Below are 17,919 nucleotides of genomic sequence, written 5' to 3'. Positions count from 1 at the left end.
CTTTTGAGAAGTGTCTGTTCATGTCCTTTGCCTACTTTTTAATGGGGTTGTTTGGATTTTTTCTTATAAATTTGTTTAAGTTTATTGAATCTACAAGTGTCTATTCTTAGTCTCTCAAATTGGTACATTTGCCTATTTCTATTGGTTTAGTCCCTGTGGCTATGGGGCAATTTCTATTGAATATTAGGATATACAAACATGCAGCTTTTCGTTGCTTTGAAGTAACAATTTGGATTCAATGCAGTGCACATAGAGATTTTCTTAAAAAATAAGTTGTTGGTCTTTTCTAGTTCAAACTAGTTGTGTTACTTTGGGTAATTCACATATCCTTTCTGGATTTTAGTTTTTCTTTTCTGCAAAACACTACAAATACATACTCCTTAAATTTCATATAGTTTTAAAATACAATGACTCTTCATGATATTAATCATTTATAACTTAGTGTGAAAGATTTTACCTAAGAGCAAGTTTTGATAAGATGTCAGCTAATATTTATTTAATACCACAGTGTGCTAATCATCATACATAGACACAATGAGTACTTAAATCTTTCCAACAAACCTGTCAGGGGGCATATAATCATCTTCATTTCATGAATATTTCAGAGAAGTCAAATTGTTGCCTATGGTAACACAACTAGTTCATGAGATATCCGGCATTCAAAACCAGGACTAGTCTTATTTCCAAGCCCGAGTTATTGTTTTACTCATAGTCTCCTATGCAGGTGCTGAGGTAGAGACGATATAGACTTTGGGGGCACTGAAAGCTGACTATCACTGAAGGAGAAAAAGCACAAAAATTGGTGACTTGAGGAAAAGGATGAGACTATTTAATTCCCTTGAATTGTCATTTATTCCTTGGTCAGCTTAACTCCAATTAGTTAACAGCCTAAAAGCAAGTGGGTGGTGAAATGTTACACTTGTATATTTTTCATAAGATTAATAAGTGAACTGTTTGTGTTGTATTGCTTTGTTCCAGAAGAAATAGTCTTTTAAGAAAAGCAGAATTTGTACCTAACCCTGTATAAGTGAGGATTTCTGAAATATATCCTTTATGAATGTCTTTTTATTGCTTCAGTGGTCACGTACATTGTCTTGTGTATAGTAAGAGCTTGCTTAATGTTTATCTGTTTGAAATTAGAATGAAAGCCCATATGGAAAAATAGTAACTTGCAGTTTGATAAAAGTTACCTATTTCATCAACCTTCTCAAATTTCAAGTAAAAAGCCTGGAATAACTGACATAAAGGCAAATTTTATAGAAATATAAATATAAGCATCAATACAATCATAGCAACAATAAACATGAATATGTATATTTTATGGATAGATATAGATAAATGTGTACATGTGTCTGTGGATTTGCATTCAATCACACCCATACTATAATAGATGTGTAGTCAAAATAGAAGTAAATCAAATTATTCAATATAAATTTATTGCAGTTAACCATCTGTGATGAAATTCTCATGAGATTTTTTTTAATTTTTTTATAAATGAGGAAAATGAAATAGTAAAATTATAAACACACCATATTTATAAGCTGTCCTTTTAAATAAGCTGTGATTCTAAGCTCCCATCTGCTTTCTGGCTGAATGACAGAGCATTTTCTCGTCTTTCTTCATTTTCTGAGCGAGCTCCTGCAATACAGAGGCCCAGATAACATGCTCCTATGCTCTGTCAGCTTGTTCTGCAATAAATCATCAGAGATAACAACATTTGTTTACACCTATGTAAAAGGGTCTCCTGGGAAAAATCTGTGAGAAGAGAAAGTACTGTCAACTGTTTTGTAACTTCATTTCTTACTTCCACATCCTTTTATCTTTGTCTTTTATAGGAGTCAGTCTATGCATTATTTGTTTTTGAATATTATGAGACGCCACAACTGAATTAGTGAGGACCCTGGATCTTAACTCCTATAAGACAAGCTAGAACAAACAATAGTTAGTGACTAAATATTTAATTGTATGATATATTTTTTTTGGCTCATATTGTGTTATACATTAAACAAAAGTGAAGAATGTTTGCTGTGATGGTTCTTCCCTTTAGTCATCGAAAGATTATTCCAATAAATCTTATACAGAAAAGCCCCATTCCTATGTGTAATAAAGAAATTGGAGTTTTAAACCTATGCAGAAGTTGTAACTAAAATTGTATTTTAGGCAATACTTTTTCAAGTGCCTTCTATATATTAGGAAATGGTAAATTATGTGACATCAAATAAACAAATGTTCTTTCTTATTGCATCAATAATGTTTTCTGTTTTGGCCTAGAAATCTAGAATTCTAAAAATACATAAGAAAATTTAGGGATTATCTGGCTCAACCACATTATTTTACAAATAAAGAACTGAAGTTCAAAGAGTTACAGGACTTGCTGAAGGTCATACAGAAAATTACTGCTAAAGCCTTTGAAGCTCCATTTGCTGTTTTCTCCAGCATTTTTGGATGCTTGTGAGTCAATGAACGAGCCAACTACCCCATCAGATGGCCACACTAGGGCACCTGGCATATGGAATCTCCTCAGGATCCTCACACTTATTACTAGAGCTAAATTTGAGATGAAAGACAAATGAAAAATAAAATATCTTAGAGAGAAGACATTTTAGAAAGTGAATAAAACAAGGGAACATTTAAAAATAGCCTATACAGGCTTCAAGTAGCCTAACCTAACCTAATTGACCTATCAAAAGTTTTCTGAACCCTGGGATACTGAGTGGTGCAGCGGAAAAAAGGATTTTGAAGGCTGATTTTAGAATGCTTGCTTTGTCTATCACTGGCAATGTGACCTTAATGAAGTGATTTTGCCTCTCAGAAATAACCACTTGGGGGTAACTTAGGTGAGATACTGAGCAACACACTTCTTGTTTACTCATATTTGTTCTTCCCACCGCGCTTGGGTTGTACTGGTAACCCACAGTATAATAATCCCACAGAGATGGAGGTCTAAATACACCAGTCAAGGAGACCTTCAAGCAAGGTTTGGAGGTCTCTAAATTTGTCATTGTAGACACCAATTCACATTTGAATACTGGGTCAGAGCTAATATCCTTTTATATTCAATGAAAGAAAGACCACTTACTCCCAATACTTAAAAAAATAAACTTTCAGTGAATAAGCCTCATAGCCAGGATGAGTCCAGGCAAAACATGAAACATGAAGCAGGCAGGATGGGTTCCTTGTGCATTCCAGAGTCCATTGCTTCTCTTCTCTTTCCCTTTCCTAAACCCTACTCATTCACTCTCCAACCATCTTCTCTACGCTCTGGATATGGTTTGGCTCCAGGTCCTTACCAAAATATCATGTTGAATTTTAATTCCCAGTGTTAGGAAGGGACCTGGTGGGAGGTTATTTGTTCGTGGGGCTGGAGTTTCCCCTTGCTGTTCTCTTGACAGTGAGTTTTCACAAGATCAGGTTGTTTGAAAGTGGGTTGCACTTCCCCATTCACTCTCTCTCTCCTGCTGCCATGTGAAGATTGTGCCTGCTTCCCTTTTGCCTTCTACCATGATTGTAAGTTTCCTGAGGCCTTCCCAGCTATGCCTACTGTACAACCTACAGAACTGTGAGTCAATTAAACCTCTTTTCTTCATAAATTACCCAGTCTCAGGTAGTTCTTTATAGTAGCATGAAAACAGACTAACACAGATCTCTTCCCCTATCAAAAACTTATTGACAGGCAGAATCCATAACTAAATATTCTAGTGTTGTCCCATCCTGGAAACATGTGCACTTTAACAGAAAGCTCTGTGGGAAGGGAACAAACACGAATCATTATGGCTCATCATGGGCCAGCAGGGTCCTAATAGGTGTTGGATTATCTAGTTCTCTAAGTAACACTGTGAGGTAGATACAGTTATCTCAATTTTTACAGATAAGAAAAGAGAAAGGAAATAGAGACAGTAGCCAGAAAATGTATGTGGGGAATGAGTATGTATATGGATGGAGCGGCAGGGTAGGGGGGTCAAGGAGAGAAGTGAGAATGTGCCCTGGGTGAGCAAATCACATTGACTTTGCAAATTGGGTCCTGGAACTCTTTGATCACAATTATGGAGTCACTCTTTCTGGAACGTACTATACCGTTCACAGCATTTGTCTTACAGCTGGGCCTTCTTGTTCTTGTTCTTCTTTTTTCTTTCTTCTTGTTACGCTAGTGGTCTTGGCTGAGTAATCTCAGGAAAATCAGAGACCTCCCTTTTTTTCTAAGAGTCTTCATTCCTTCCAATCCAACGTGTTTAAAGGTGGGTATCAAACTCATAAAAGTAAGAATTTACTTATTACTGCAGTCAATCCCATTCCTTCTGTCTCCAACCAGTTTTGATCCTTAAATGTTCACTGTTCTGTTCTTAATTCTATGGTCTTTCAAATTCTGGTATATTGTCTTTCACTCTGGTCTTCAATGTAGTCAAAGTAAAATTTTAAGGGGAAAATAAGATGCGTGATATTCTCACACACATTTTCATGAAGTTGATTCCAGTGTGACAATTGGCAAGTGCAGGAAGGCAAAAGTCTCTTAAATCAGATGTTTCCAAAAAGTAACCATGGACATCCACTCCTACTCTACTCTCTTCCAAATAAGTTATTGTTTTTTCTGCTATGGAAATATAAATTATATTGTGATGAAATTACTCAGTTTTCTCTGTGCAAGGAGGCAGAAAGGATAGCTTAAGAATTATATTTGATTAGATCTCTATTCATAAAGTAATTATAACAGTAATTCAGTCACTCTGTAATTTTAGTAAAGGCAAGGAAAGCAGACTTTTGACTTGAGAAATATGTTTTATCTGTATTTTGATCAAAAATGACTTGTATACAACAATCTGCATTTAAAGAAAAACTTGATACGTTCACATTCATACCTAACAACATTAGAAATTATTATTTCTGAATTTTCGTAACCCATGTAATTGTATATGAATGACATTAAAGGTTGCAAACTAAATACAATAGTGATGTAGCCTGCTCAACAAAGTTCTCATTCAGAATAAGAGACGTCTAGGTTGAATATATTCATTCAAGAAAAAAATCATTTTTATTGTCCTTGAAGGATTCTGATGTTAGAAACAATATTTTATATGATAGCAAACAGTTAGTAATAAATGAATTTAGTCCTTTTCAAAGCATCATTATTGAGCACTTCAGAAAATCTGAGTGTTGGGAGGAAAGAGCTTATTAACCTCAGTCCTTTTTTAGTGAGAAGATAACCATGCAGACATTATTTTATTGTACCATGTACTGTAACCATGCAGACATTATTTATTCACAGAATAAATAGAGGATAAAGGCAAATCTAAGATTTAAAAAATAATTTTCTGCCATGCCCTTTCCCTTCCTTCCCTTCTTCCTTCCCTCCCTCCTTCCCTCCCTCCTCCCTCCTTTCCTTCCTTCCTTCCTCCTCTCCTTCCTTTCATTTTTTTATGCCATCCTATAGCCAAAGAAATGTTTTATACCTTTTTGTTGCAAAGGAAACTAAAATAAACTTCATGATCCCATTAGAGTTAAAACAGTTGTGTTTTCTTTCTCATTCTCGGCAGCTGATTTATTTTCAGGGCTGATGTGTTTAGAGTGGATTTGAATATATGGGAGGGTAATGAATGGTACTAAAAAAAGTCCATGTTTACACTTCTCCTTTTTATTATGTTTCTACACTAATGTGCATTTTGGTAATTAGACAATTATTCTATAGCCAATTGTATTTGTTAAATCCTAGTTTGGAGACTTAAGTAGTCTCTGAATGATTTTTGTGCTAACCTGTAGTTTCTCGCTGTTGTTCCAAAACTGTATCTTTGAACCAGAAAGGTATACAGTTTATTTAAAGGTATCATACTCACCATCTAACTCTGTTATGATTAGTTGTATGACATCTGTCAAATTCCCTAATATTTATAAGCTCAGTTTTCTCATTGGTAAAATGGAAATGTCAGTGTTTTTGGGGAGATTAAATGACATTGTGCATCAAGGCATTTATCATGGTGCCTATACAAAGAAAGGCCAAGTAAATGTTAGTTCTGCTTCTAAACCTAGTCTCCCCAATATATGCAAAATATCAGACGAAGTTTTATGATTACTTAAACTCATAAAAATAACTCCGGGATTCAAGAATATGGCTCTTTTAAAAATTACACCAGCATAAAATGTGACTATGTGTGCGATATTTTTAAATACATACATTCAGTCTGATGTAATCTATTAAATAATCTTGGAAAGTAGACACATATCCAACACTTGTATCATTGCTCAAAACTTTCTTAGACCTTATTAATGAAAAACTCCAGAAGCAAATTCTGAGCCATATAAAAAATCAGCATTATTGTTTTTATTTGACTGAAAATCAAGCCTATCTTTGAGAGGGCGAAGAAAGTCCAATGAGATACTCTCTCTCATTTGAAAGAGCTTTGTAATTCATAAGAAACTATGTAGATATGAAATGTCACAGAATGGGAAGTGTTAATGGATAAGTATATCCTTACTGAGAATATTAACAATTTTGCCTTAGGCTTTTAAAGAAATTCTGAAAACCCCAGTGTTTTAAGCTCTAGCAGCACCATTATTGCTTATATAGTCCCCAAAGCACCCACCTGCAGATAACACCCATCTGAGCATGTAAAACTTAGTTTAAAAAAAAATATTCATTTCTTGTATTGACTTTACCACTCTGCTTTTGTCCATTTCTTGCCATATCTGAAATTATCTTCCGTCAATTAATTTTATCCATATATCTTAGACTGCTAAAGCATGCTCTTCAGTTTGTTTGTCTTTAGAATTAAATTCCTCTTAAGTTGGGTCTGAAATTTTGCCGTAGCAAGCCAATCATGACTTGGGCTGGAGGGCAGCAAATGAGTGCCTTAGTATCACTTTTTTCCAAGACTGATTTAAATGAAGAGCTGAGGTTGAAGTAAAAAATTTTCAAAATAGGGTTAAGTTTGTAATTTGTGGAGTGTGTCAAGGTGAGTGCAAATGAGTTATTAACTGAATGGATCAGGGAATGTTAGGTGTGGAATGGAAGCCTAGGAAAATGGCATCCAGAACTGATGGGTAGAATAACACTTACGGTTCTGAGGCATGTTTGAACGGAGGGTAAAACCTGATTGGGCAGCTTAAAAATGTTGTGATTTAAACTAACCATCCTTAGATCATTTTGTTAATTGAGAACTTAAGCAAGAACAAGGTTTGATCATATATTGTTTCCTGACTGGCAGAAACGGATTTTACCTCATTAATGTTTGCAGTTGGCTGTGTCTTGTTTACGTCTTTGTCAGAAGTCATTTCAAATTTTTTTTGTTTTTTTTAATTTGAGGTCAGAAATTCCCTTTTCTATTCTGTGACTTTGTATTAATTATATTTTCTCTCTGTAGACTGGATGTGATACTTATTAATAAAAACTAACTTCTCTTTTCCTCAAGTATAGCCATATACATATCCTATTAGTGTCTATTGAGGCAACTTATCCCAACTGAGAAATTAGAGACTGTTGGTTTGCAGCTCCATTAATGAGCAAATAGGAAAGAGCTAAAGTGTTGCATATCATATTTTCTGGACATGTCTGCAGATATTCATAGGAACCTTAGAAATGCATAGGTAGCCCATTGTACAACATCAGGCTTTAAAAAGTAGTACATAATATTTTGAAAATGGGTGAAAATAGCATTTTTGCCAGAAGAAAATGACAAATATTCTTCAAAATTTTCCACCAAATAGTTAACAGCTTTATTGGAGATATTCCTAGAGCAAGCATGTGCTTCCCAACATAGCTAAATCTATGAGGCAAAGAGAGAGATGGGAGCAGAGGCACAATACCAAAGATGCATTTTGAATATAATGGAATACAAATCAGGTGTTAATAAAATACTCAGCTTTAAGGTTCATCAGTGGCTAAGTTACAGTGGGTCAAAATTATCAAGGTTCTTCAGTGAAATTATGTGAAATGCTTCTCAAGAATCTACCCCATAACTTATAGACATTCAGACATTTCCTTCTACAGCTTGCAAAAATGGAAGAGTCTCTTGAATATGCATGCATACTACTTGCCATTGTATGTTTTGATTTATTTCATGATATTCTAATTTCAGTACTTTAAGAAATACTGCATACTGTTTTCATTGTCTGGCAAATACACTTTCAAATGAAAACATTTTTAATTTAGAAAGGAAGGGGCTTGGAATTGATAATAAAATTACAGATACACTAAATTCTTCTTATTCAAAGTCACTTCTGTGCCCTTCACATCTTCAGATTTAATATATTAGAAGTTAAGAAGGTTTTCAGTTAGATTGAAAAAAGACATATTTTTAAAGTGTGTCATTTAAACGTTGAGTTTTAGGGACTTTACGAATATTTCAGCTTGGCTTCTGAGAAGTTAGTGTAACATATCTTTTCATAAATATAATTGTTACATTGAAAAAGGATCTCTTATTCCAGGCATATGCAGAGAGAGAAGAAATCGAGACTTCAGTAAGGTATGTCAGGACAGAAGAGTTCAGTTACCAAATCCCGGGAAGTAACATCACCACACTTATCAGAGTGAATGTCATAGATTCAGTCGCCGCTGCACATCCTGCTCCTGTTGTATCTAAAGTACTGCCAGTGTCTGTTTGATGGATTTGCTTTACATCACTGAAGTTCATATCATCTGGCATCCCTGTAGAGGCAAATAAGAAAGCACAGGTGATGCATGACCACTTCACCATAATACGTCTAGAACAACTCTTAAACTCAAAGTGTGGACAGCATTGTTTTGGGGGACCATTCTCTATGTTCACCTAACTCTAACATAATTAGTATGACACAGGTATTTCCGTCCTACTTAAATTGGAGAGTTCAAGCTCTGGTGTGAAAATTCTCAAATATTATAAGAGCAAAGTGAAAAGATTTTTAGCTTTTTAAAATTTTTGGAACATTTCTGTGCCACTGGTAAGAAAGTGAAGACATTTAATTAATTAATATATCCTAGGTATGGGATTAGTTCTTGTTTCAGAGATGTATCAACTTCGGTAACTGAAAATTTTCCCGTGAAAATAAAACCAGTTGAGGGGATATAATTGAATAAAATATTTTTTAAAAGTAGAATTTCTACAGATCATATTTTACATTAGAATAAAGTAGGCCTAAGATCTTTTTCAAATTTATTTTTATTTTTACTTGACAAATTTTATAGATATTGATGGGGTACAATGTGATATTTTGACAAGTATACCAGGAGGAATGATAAAGTCAAGCTGGCTAGCATATCCATCACCTCACATCCTTAGCATTTTTCTTGTGGAGGGAACATTTGAAATGTACCTTCTTGGCAATTTGGAAATATACAGTACATTATGAATGCTAGTTACCATGCTGCGCAATGGTCTAAAACATTTCTTCCTCCTGTCTAACTAAACTTTGTACCCTCTAACCACCATCTCCCCTCCCTTCCCCACATCCATCCCCTGGCAGCCACCCTTCTACTTTCCCCTTTTATGACTTCAGCTATTTTAGATTCCACATGTAAGTGAGATCAGGAATTAGGACCTTTATGGAAATAGCAAATAGCAAAGAATAATAGCAACAAATGTTAAATTATATCTTTCATACACACATGCAGCTGTGAGGATGGAGGTGTAGATATCTATCAACAGATCAAAGAAGTTGTTAATGGGTGGACTGGAGAATGAAGTTAGGGATAAAGTGTTTCATTTAAAAAAAAAAGGCAAAGTCACACACCAAGATCCAGTCGCATTCCGGTTATTACTTCTGTACGTTATGAAACCTGACAAGTTGAGGAAAAAACTATCCCCTTAATTAACTGGGTTGAAAGAATTGCTTTTTAAAGATGTTTACCTTAGTACGATATACTTAGGGAATTACTGATTCATCACTTATTATCTAGTGCCATCAGTGTTCTGAGACTAAGTGACTGAATTATCTCATAGCATGCCACCATCAGTCACAATTAACAGATTTAAATTCATTGTTACTACAGCCACAAATACTGACATGGTAATTACAGAGAGATTGAAAGAATAAACTTCATATAAGGAAAAGTCAATATTTATGTAATTAGGCCAATATATATATATATAATTCAGAAGATAAGCTGTGCTGCATTCAGACATGAGAGCACTAAAACGAAGCAAAGCTCTGCTGATCTGACATATTGATTTTACAGTCTGAGCTCTTACATTATTATTCATTGTGTGGGTGCTTGTTTTGCCCTTCTGTGTCATTAGGCAAGATGAATAAACTAGTGATTCCCTTTTTTATTTTTTTTAAATAGGGACTAGAGTGGAGTGTGAATATTTTAGTCATGGCTTTATACCTCTTGTTAAGCTTAACAAGAAGCTATGAGGACTCCAGGCAATTACAAATATATTTTTTTCTAAGATAACTACATAAATTTGAGCATTACAGGATTTACTTTTCATTTTTAAGCATTGTGAATTTGTGTTTGGATGGGATCCATGAATAAGGTTTTCTTATGCCATTCTGAGCTTATATTTTGTTCATTCATGAGCCAGACACTGATTTAGGTTTAGTGGATGCCATCATGGGTGAAAATATGTAAGTAGAAAGACGTTAACTCTTATGCCTGTAAGCCAGACAATGGCAGGAGAGCTTTTCTGCCTTCAATCAGATGCTATTTTACCATCTTATATTAAGGTGTTACTAATAAATAAATGTAACAGTTCTAAGGAATATGGCCTTTGAGTAATAAGTATGTGAAAAGAATTCAAGATCTTTTCAAGAGCCTGGCAGTCATGGCTGTAGTTATGGATCAAATCACAACCTTGTCATCTGTAAAAAGACATTAGCATGCCAAAAATTCTAGCTCCATGAATATTTGATGCAGTGATTATTTTCATAAAGAAATTTAATTAACCAAGCTTATAAATTATACCAAGGCTTATAAAGACCTATAAAAGAAAAAATTAGTTTGGAGATTTATTGTATTAATACATTAAAGAAAAAGTAATTTTTGAATACTCTTATATGCATAACAGCAACACACAAAGGTGTCAATAAATTCATAGTTTTGTTCTTAGTGGTTTATGGTCTGATGGGGAAAGAAAATTGCGTTATTAAAAAATGAAGGAAATATTATTACACAGGGACAGGCCTGGTGATTGGTGCTATGAAATATGGTAGGCCGAGAGCAGTGGCTCACACCTGTAATCTCAGCACTTTGGGAGGCTGATGCAGGCAGATCACCTGAGGTCGGGAGTACAAGACCAGCCTGACCAACATGGAGAAACCCCGTCTCTACTAAAAATACAAAATTAGCCAGGTGTGGTGGTGCGTGCCTGTAATCCCAGCTACTTGGGAAGCCGAGGCAGGAGAATCACTTGAACTCGGGAGGCGGAGGTTGCGGTGAGCCTAGATTGTGCCATTGCACTCCAGCCTGGGCAGCAAGAACGAAACTCCATCTCGAAATAAGGTAAAGGGATGTAACTTGGTCAGGGAGTGCTCTGCTAAGGAAGTGGTAAAGTGTATTAATTTATTTGATAATATCTACAGAGCCCTTGCTGTGGTGTCAGGTACAGTTCCAAGTACTTCACAAATGTTAAGTCATTTAATTTTCACAACAGTCGCATAAAATAGGCACTGTTATTATTACCTGCTTTTATAGATGAGGAAACTGAGGCACTAGAAAGTTAAGTGACCATAAGCAGTGGAGCCAAGATCAAATCCAGAAGTCTAGACCCAGTCTGTGCTCTGATCACCTGCCTCCCTGATTCCAAGCACATTGCTTGGCACCAACAAGTCAATACTTAAACTGAGAACAAAAAAGATAAATTATGTTACCTACAAAGTGCATTAGGAGTGTTTTCTCTCCTTCCTTGTCATCTGGAATGGCTGAGTAGGTGCTACTTTGGGGTATTAATCAAGTAACCGGAAGTATTCAGAGGTAGAATCCATGTGGGCAAGTTAATGATGATGAATCAGAATGGCCTGATGAATCTGAGAGGACAGCACCTTCTTTTTGTCATTTACACGGAGGCAGGAGAGTGTGGGTATTTTCCTCTATCTCTATTTCATCTGTCTACGTATTTTAAAAATGCTTTTAGTTTCACTAAGGAAAGGCAAGTCTGTTTAGAGACAATTTGTTCTATTTTTAATAAAATTGCATGGACGAGAATGTATACATTGTTAATTTGCTCCTTCATTTATAAAATCTATTCACTGCCAGCTCTGTGTCAGGTATTGTGCTGGAGAGTGAATATACAGTGTGTACTTACAGCCTTTTCCTTCACACTTAGACGAGTCAAATCTATCTATCTATCTATCTATCTATCTATCTATCTATCTATCTCCACCAGATATATCTGACACCAGATTTCTTGACACTTAGACGAGTCAAATATCTATATATCTATATATCTATATATATCTTCACCAGGTATCTTTTTCACCATTCCAATGGTGAGAGTACAGGGCAGATGGAATGCTGGGAGCAGGACTCCAGATCCTATAGATCATTATTTGAATTCAACACTAAGTTAATAATGAAGTCAAAATAATTTATTTCTGGAAAATATCCATTTTTAAGGTAGCTATAGTCACGACACCTCAAAAAATATCTATTACAAAGAACACTTTTAATTAATATTGTTGAATGAATAAATTGAATAATGACTCATTTACACAAGAACAGGATAAGGTTGATATAATTATTTCCCCTTATTCTAAAGATTAGGAAGTTTGATAGAATTACGTTCCCTTATTCTAAATATTAGGAACAGGTGTAGAAGAAGTAATTTACTCAAGGTAACATAGCTGTGGCAGAATTCCAGTTGTGCCCCATTCAAATGTGGTCCTCATTGATTCCAGAGCCATACTGTTTGCCACTACACATTCAAAGCATTGAACTCGAGGTCAAATTCTGGCTTTGCCACAGTCTAGCTGGTTGACTTTAGCTATGACCCACATTTCTTGGAACTTTCAAATGAGAACATTTTCAGTAAGAGAGGAGAGTTAATCAAAATATCTTGCTGGCTAAATTATTAAATCAATATTTGAAAAAATAAGCTAGAATTTTATCCCATAGCATTGTCTAAAGTAAATGTCTGTGGGACCAAAACTTAAGTAAAAATAATGAGGAAGTAAACAAAATATATAGGTCTATATTTTTATTTATATACAGTTGAGTAAAGCCTACATATTTTAAGTCAGAATCTATAAAAAGAAAATTAATAGTGTTGATATCACACAAGAAAAGAACCTTTGGTACAACAAAAAACACCACAACAAAATTGAGGATACACACAGAAAAATGGAGAAAATTTTGCATTATAGATTGCAGCAAAAAGATGTCTTGAACGTAAAAATAGTTGTTACAATCCATGTGAAAACTACAAATGTTCCTGTAGAGAAGTGGTGAAAGAACAGAAATGGATATTTACAATTATAAGAAGAAGGGAAAGTCTTCTTCACTGGACAACAAATAAGTACTATCATACACACAATGAAGTGTCAATTATCTATTGTCCAGGTGTTAAAAGCAAGACAGAGAGGAGAGTGTAACCAGTTGGGCAAGGGTACAGCCCTTCATTAGAGAATTTGCCAAAATATATTAAAAGTGTTTAAAATGTTCATTTGCTTAGACCAAATAATTCCACTTTTATGCAGCAATTCTGTGTGAATAATGAAGAGTATGTGCACATATTTATTCACAAAATGTTAATCTGTGCATTGTTAATGAAAATCCTAAGCAAATTAAGTGCCAATTGGTAGGGAATTGGGTTAAGAAAATTAAGGTGCATTCATTTATTTAAAACTCTTTAAGGAGTAAATATTTATTAATACAGAAAAATGTATTTTGATAGCACTTAATGTATATAAATTTTAATAAAATACATGTATATATATACTTTCATGCTCCTTAATGTTCTTTTAACTCTAATAGTCTATTGCTGTGTTTCCTTGAGAGTAGAGACTCTCTCATTAATTTCTGTATTGAACTAGCAAGCATTTAGCAATAATTAGGTGAATGAATAAGTTGAATGAATTTAATCCAGGGCATAAAATTACTAAATAATACAAATATGTTTCTCTTAGTGTCTTTTAATATAAAAACAAAAATTATATTGCAGCAACTCAGACTGTAAAATAAACGATTAGAATTAGATGTGAATTAGAATTTTACATTTAATAAGACAGGTGGTAAATATCATGGAAAAGATTTATTATGAGGAAACTGACTTGACAAATATCTTCTGAATAAAATTGCTACGAATCTTATTATGTTAAATCTAAACTGTTAACTTTGGTCACTAGTTACTAGACTAATTCTTGTCATTTATGCTAACATTAGCCACATGTATTTTGGCTGGACATTAAGGATTCTAACAAATCTGAGATGGCTTAGCATAACTATTTGCCATTTTTAAAGAAAGTATGAGGAGCTAATTCAGTCAGGTCATGTCTCCTAGTAAATATGATTGGTGGGTGCATCCAGTATGTTGGGTCACTTGAGTTGAGGATATACTTTTTAAAATGATGAGTTGTTTTCCAAAACCTAGGGATTCTGTATAACCCGAGAACCAAAGAAGAGTGACTGTATGGCTAAAGATACAAGGTTCCTGGTAGCCCTATAGCCTCATCAACACTCGTAACTGAAGGGCAATGCAACTGTCTTCATGAAAGCCTTTTCTATTCCTTGTGAAACAGAATTTTGAGATATAGTTCTCTTTTTGATCTTAATGTTTTATAGCAATAGTAGCCTTCCTTTTTTGATAAATTATGTAAAAATAATGGAGTTATCCAAATTGTTAATAAGTGAAACAATGAATGAAATGAAGTAATGAGATATTCTGACTGTAAACCAAAGATTAAGGTAAAATAGTATAATTTATTTTGAAATTATAGCTCTGAGTAATAGCAAGGAAATTGTCACTGTATCAGATAAATTATTAGTGGCTCTCTAATAATGAATAATAAATAGACTTTTTTTTCTGGATTGAAGTTTAAAGATGAAGGGAATATTGTTTAGATCTTTTGACAGTTCCTGATGCTATATTTCATCTAATAATGGTCATCCAGTTCTTTTTCCTAAGTTTGCTTTATTGATTTTTGAAGAATTTAGCAAAAGAACACACATCTGATTTTGAAAGAACATATTATTTTAAGCTATTTTATAGCAATACTGATGTTATGATTTTTATCTTTCTTGTGAAATTACTTCTAGAACGAATATACAAATAGAAAATTTAAAAGGTCATTTTTGCATAATTGGTAATTAAAACTAAGTATTAAAAGTATATCTATTAAATATACCACAGTACTCAGTTATATACTAGTTCTTAGTGATAAGAATTTACAGGTAATTTGGAATAATTATTACTAATGATTCAGAAAATTATTTTTAAAAAGTATAAGGCTGAAAAATACTATGAGTTAATGAAATTAGAAAATTTTATATCTTATTTAGGTTAGTGATAATATGGACTTAAAGTGCTATTAAAAATTAAAATAATTTAAAAATGCATATCTATGTCTCGACACATGGTAGTGATAGTCTGCAGTACCAAAGACAAAGAGAAATTTTTTCAAATGACCAGAAAAAAAGGTGGCTGTTAACAGAACAAAACATTAGATTAATTTTAAAGAAACAATAACAGAGGCTAAAATAAGTAGAATAATTTGTTCTATTGTTATTTTTGTTATTATTTTTAGAGATAGGGTCTTTCTATGTTGCTCATGCTGGAGTGCAGCGATACCATCATAGCTCACTGCAGTCTAGAACTCCTGGGCTCAAGCAATCCTCTTGCTTCAGCCTCTCAAGAAGCTGGGGCTACAGGCACATGCCACCATGCCTTGATAACTTTTTTTAAAAAAAGTTTTTTGTAGAGATGGGGGTTTTGCTTTGCTGTCCAGGCTGGTCTTGAACTACTGGCCTCAAGTGATACCCCTGCCTTGGTTTCCCAAAATGTTGAGATTATAGGTGTGAGCCACACACCAGGACAGAATAATTTATTTTAAACATGAAAGAAAGTAATTATCTATATAGAATTCTATACAGAGTTAAATTATGTAGAAGAAATGAGTACTTTCAAGAAAGAGTATTTCTAACCACTCCCTGACAAATTCTTTTTTTGGTTTTAATTTCCATTTTTATCTTAGTTTCATGGGGTACATGTGCAGGTTCGTAACACAGGTATATTATGTGATATTGAGGCTTGGACTTCTGTTGATCCCATCACCCGGACAGTGAACATTGTACCCAATAGGAACTTTTCCAGCCCTTGCCCTCCTCCTGCCCTCCCTCTTTTTGGAGTCACCATTGTCTATTTTCGTCTATATCTGTGTGTAGCCAAGATTTAACTCTCACTGTTAAGTAAGAACATGTGATATTTGATTTCCTGTTTCTGCATTGATTCACCTAGGGTAATGGTCTCCAGCTGCATCCATGTTGCTGCAAAGGACACAATGTCATTTTTTTATAGCTGCATGGTGTCTGTATTAGTTTGTTCTCATGCTGCTAAGGAAGACATACCTGAGAGTGGGTAATTTATGAAGGAAAGAGTTTTAATTAACTCACAGTTCCACATAGCTGGGGAGGCCTCACCATCATGGCGGAAGACAAAGGAAGAGCAAAGGGATGGTGGCAGGCAAGAGAGCGTGTGCAGGGGAACTGACCTTTATAAAACCATCAGATCTCATGAGACTTACTCACTATCATGAGAACAGCACAGAAAGACCTGTCCCCATGATTCAATTACCTCCAACCAGGTCCCTCCCATGACACAGGGGAATTATGGGAACTACAAGATGAGATTTGGGTGGGGATACAGCCAAACCATATCAGTGTCTACATACCACATTTTATTTATCCAGTCTACCACTGATGGGCACCTAAGTTGGTTCTAGGTCTTTGCTATTGTGAATAGTTCTGTGATGAACATATGAGTGCATGTGACTTTTTGGTAGAACAATTTCTTTTCCTTTGGGTATATACCAGTAATCGGATTGCTGGGTGGAATGGTAGTTCTGTTTTTATTTCATTGAGAAATCTCCAAACTGCTTTCCACAGGTGAACTAATTTACATATCCGCCAGAAATGTATAAGTGTTCCCTTTTCTTCCCAGCCTTGCCAGCATCTGTTGTTTTTTGACTTTTTAATAATAGCCATTCTGACTGGTGTGAGATGCTATCTCATTGTGATTTTGATTTGCATTTCTCTAATGATTAATGATGTTAAGCATTTTTTTCATATGTTTATTGGTTGCTTCTGTGTTTTCTTTTGAGAAGTGTCTGTTCATGTACTTTGCCCACTTTTTGATGAGGTTATTTGTGTTTTGCTTGTTGATTTGTTTAACTTCCTTATAGACTCTGGATAGTAGACCTTTGACAGATGCATAGTTTGTAAATATTTGTATCCATTACGTAAGGTGTCTGTTTACTTTGTTAATAGTTTCTTTTGCTGTACAGAAGCTCTTTGGTTTAATTAGGTCCAACTTGTCAACTTTTATTTCTGCTGCAATTGCTTTTAAGGACTTGGTCATAAATTTTTTACCAAGGATGAAGTCCAGAAGGGTATTTCCTATGTTTTCTTCTGGAATTTTTATAGTTTGAGGTCTCACATTTAGGTCTTTAATCCATTTTCAGTTAATTTTTGTATATGGTGACATGTAGGAGCCCAGTTTAATTCTTCTGTATATGGTTAGCCAGTTTTCCCAGTACCATTTATTGAATAGGGAGTCTGTTCCCCATTGCTTATTTTTGTCAACTTTGTCAAAGATCAGTTCTTTCTATGTGTGCTGCTTCATTTCTGCATTATCTATTCTGTTCCATTCGTCTGTGTTTTTGTACCGGTACCATGCTGTTTTTGTTACTGTAGCCTTGTATACTTTGAAGTTGGCCAGTGTAATGCTTCCAGCTTTGTTCTTTTTGCCTAGGATTGCTTTGGCTATTCAGGTTTTTTTTTTGTTCCATATAAATTTTGATTTTTTC

General features: G+C 34.5%; 1 protein-coding gene across 1 annotated transcript in view; it reads right to left on the bottom strand.

The window, feature by feature from the left end:
• Window positions 1-4,760: 4,760 nt before the first annotated feature.
• GPC5 (glypican 5) overlaps window positions 4,761-17,919 on the bottom strand; it is a 1,460,504-nt gene continuing 1,447,345 nt past the window's right edge. Inside the window, exon 8 of the mRNA XM_063595839.1 lies at window positions 4,761-8,632. Within this exon, the coding sequence (XP_063451909.1) occupies window positions 8,475-8,632 (158 nt within the window). The 3' untranslated portion in view covers window positions 4,761-8,474. The remainder of the gene's footprint in view (window positions 8,633-17,919) is intronic.

This window comes from Pan paniscus, chromosome 14, assembly GCF_029289425.2.
Source record: "Pan paniscus chromosome 14, NHGRI_mPanPan1-v2.0_pri, whole genome shotgun sequence".
Classification (NCBI taxonomy): domain Eukaryota; kingdom Metazoa; phylum Chordata; class Mammalia; order Primates; family Hominidae; genus Pan; species Pan paniscus.
This window is presented reverse-complemented; position numbering and strand designations above follow the sequence as displayed.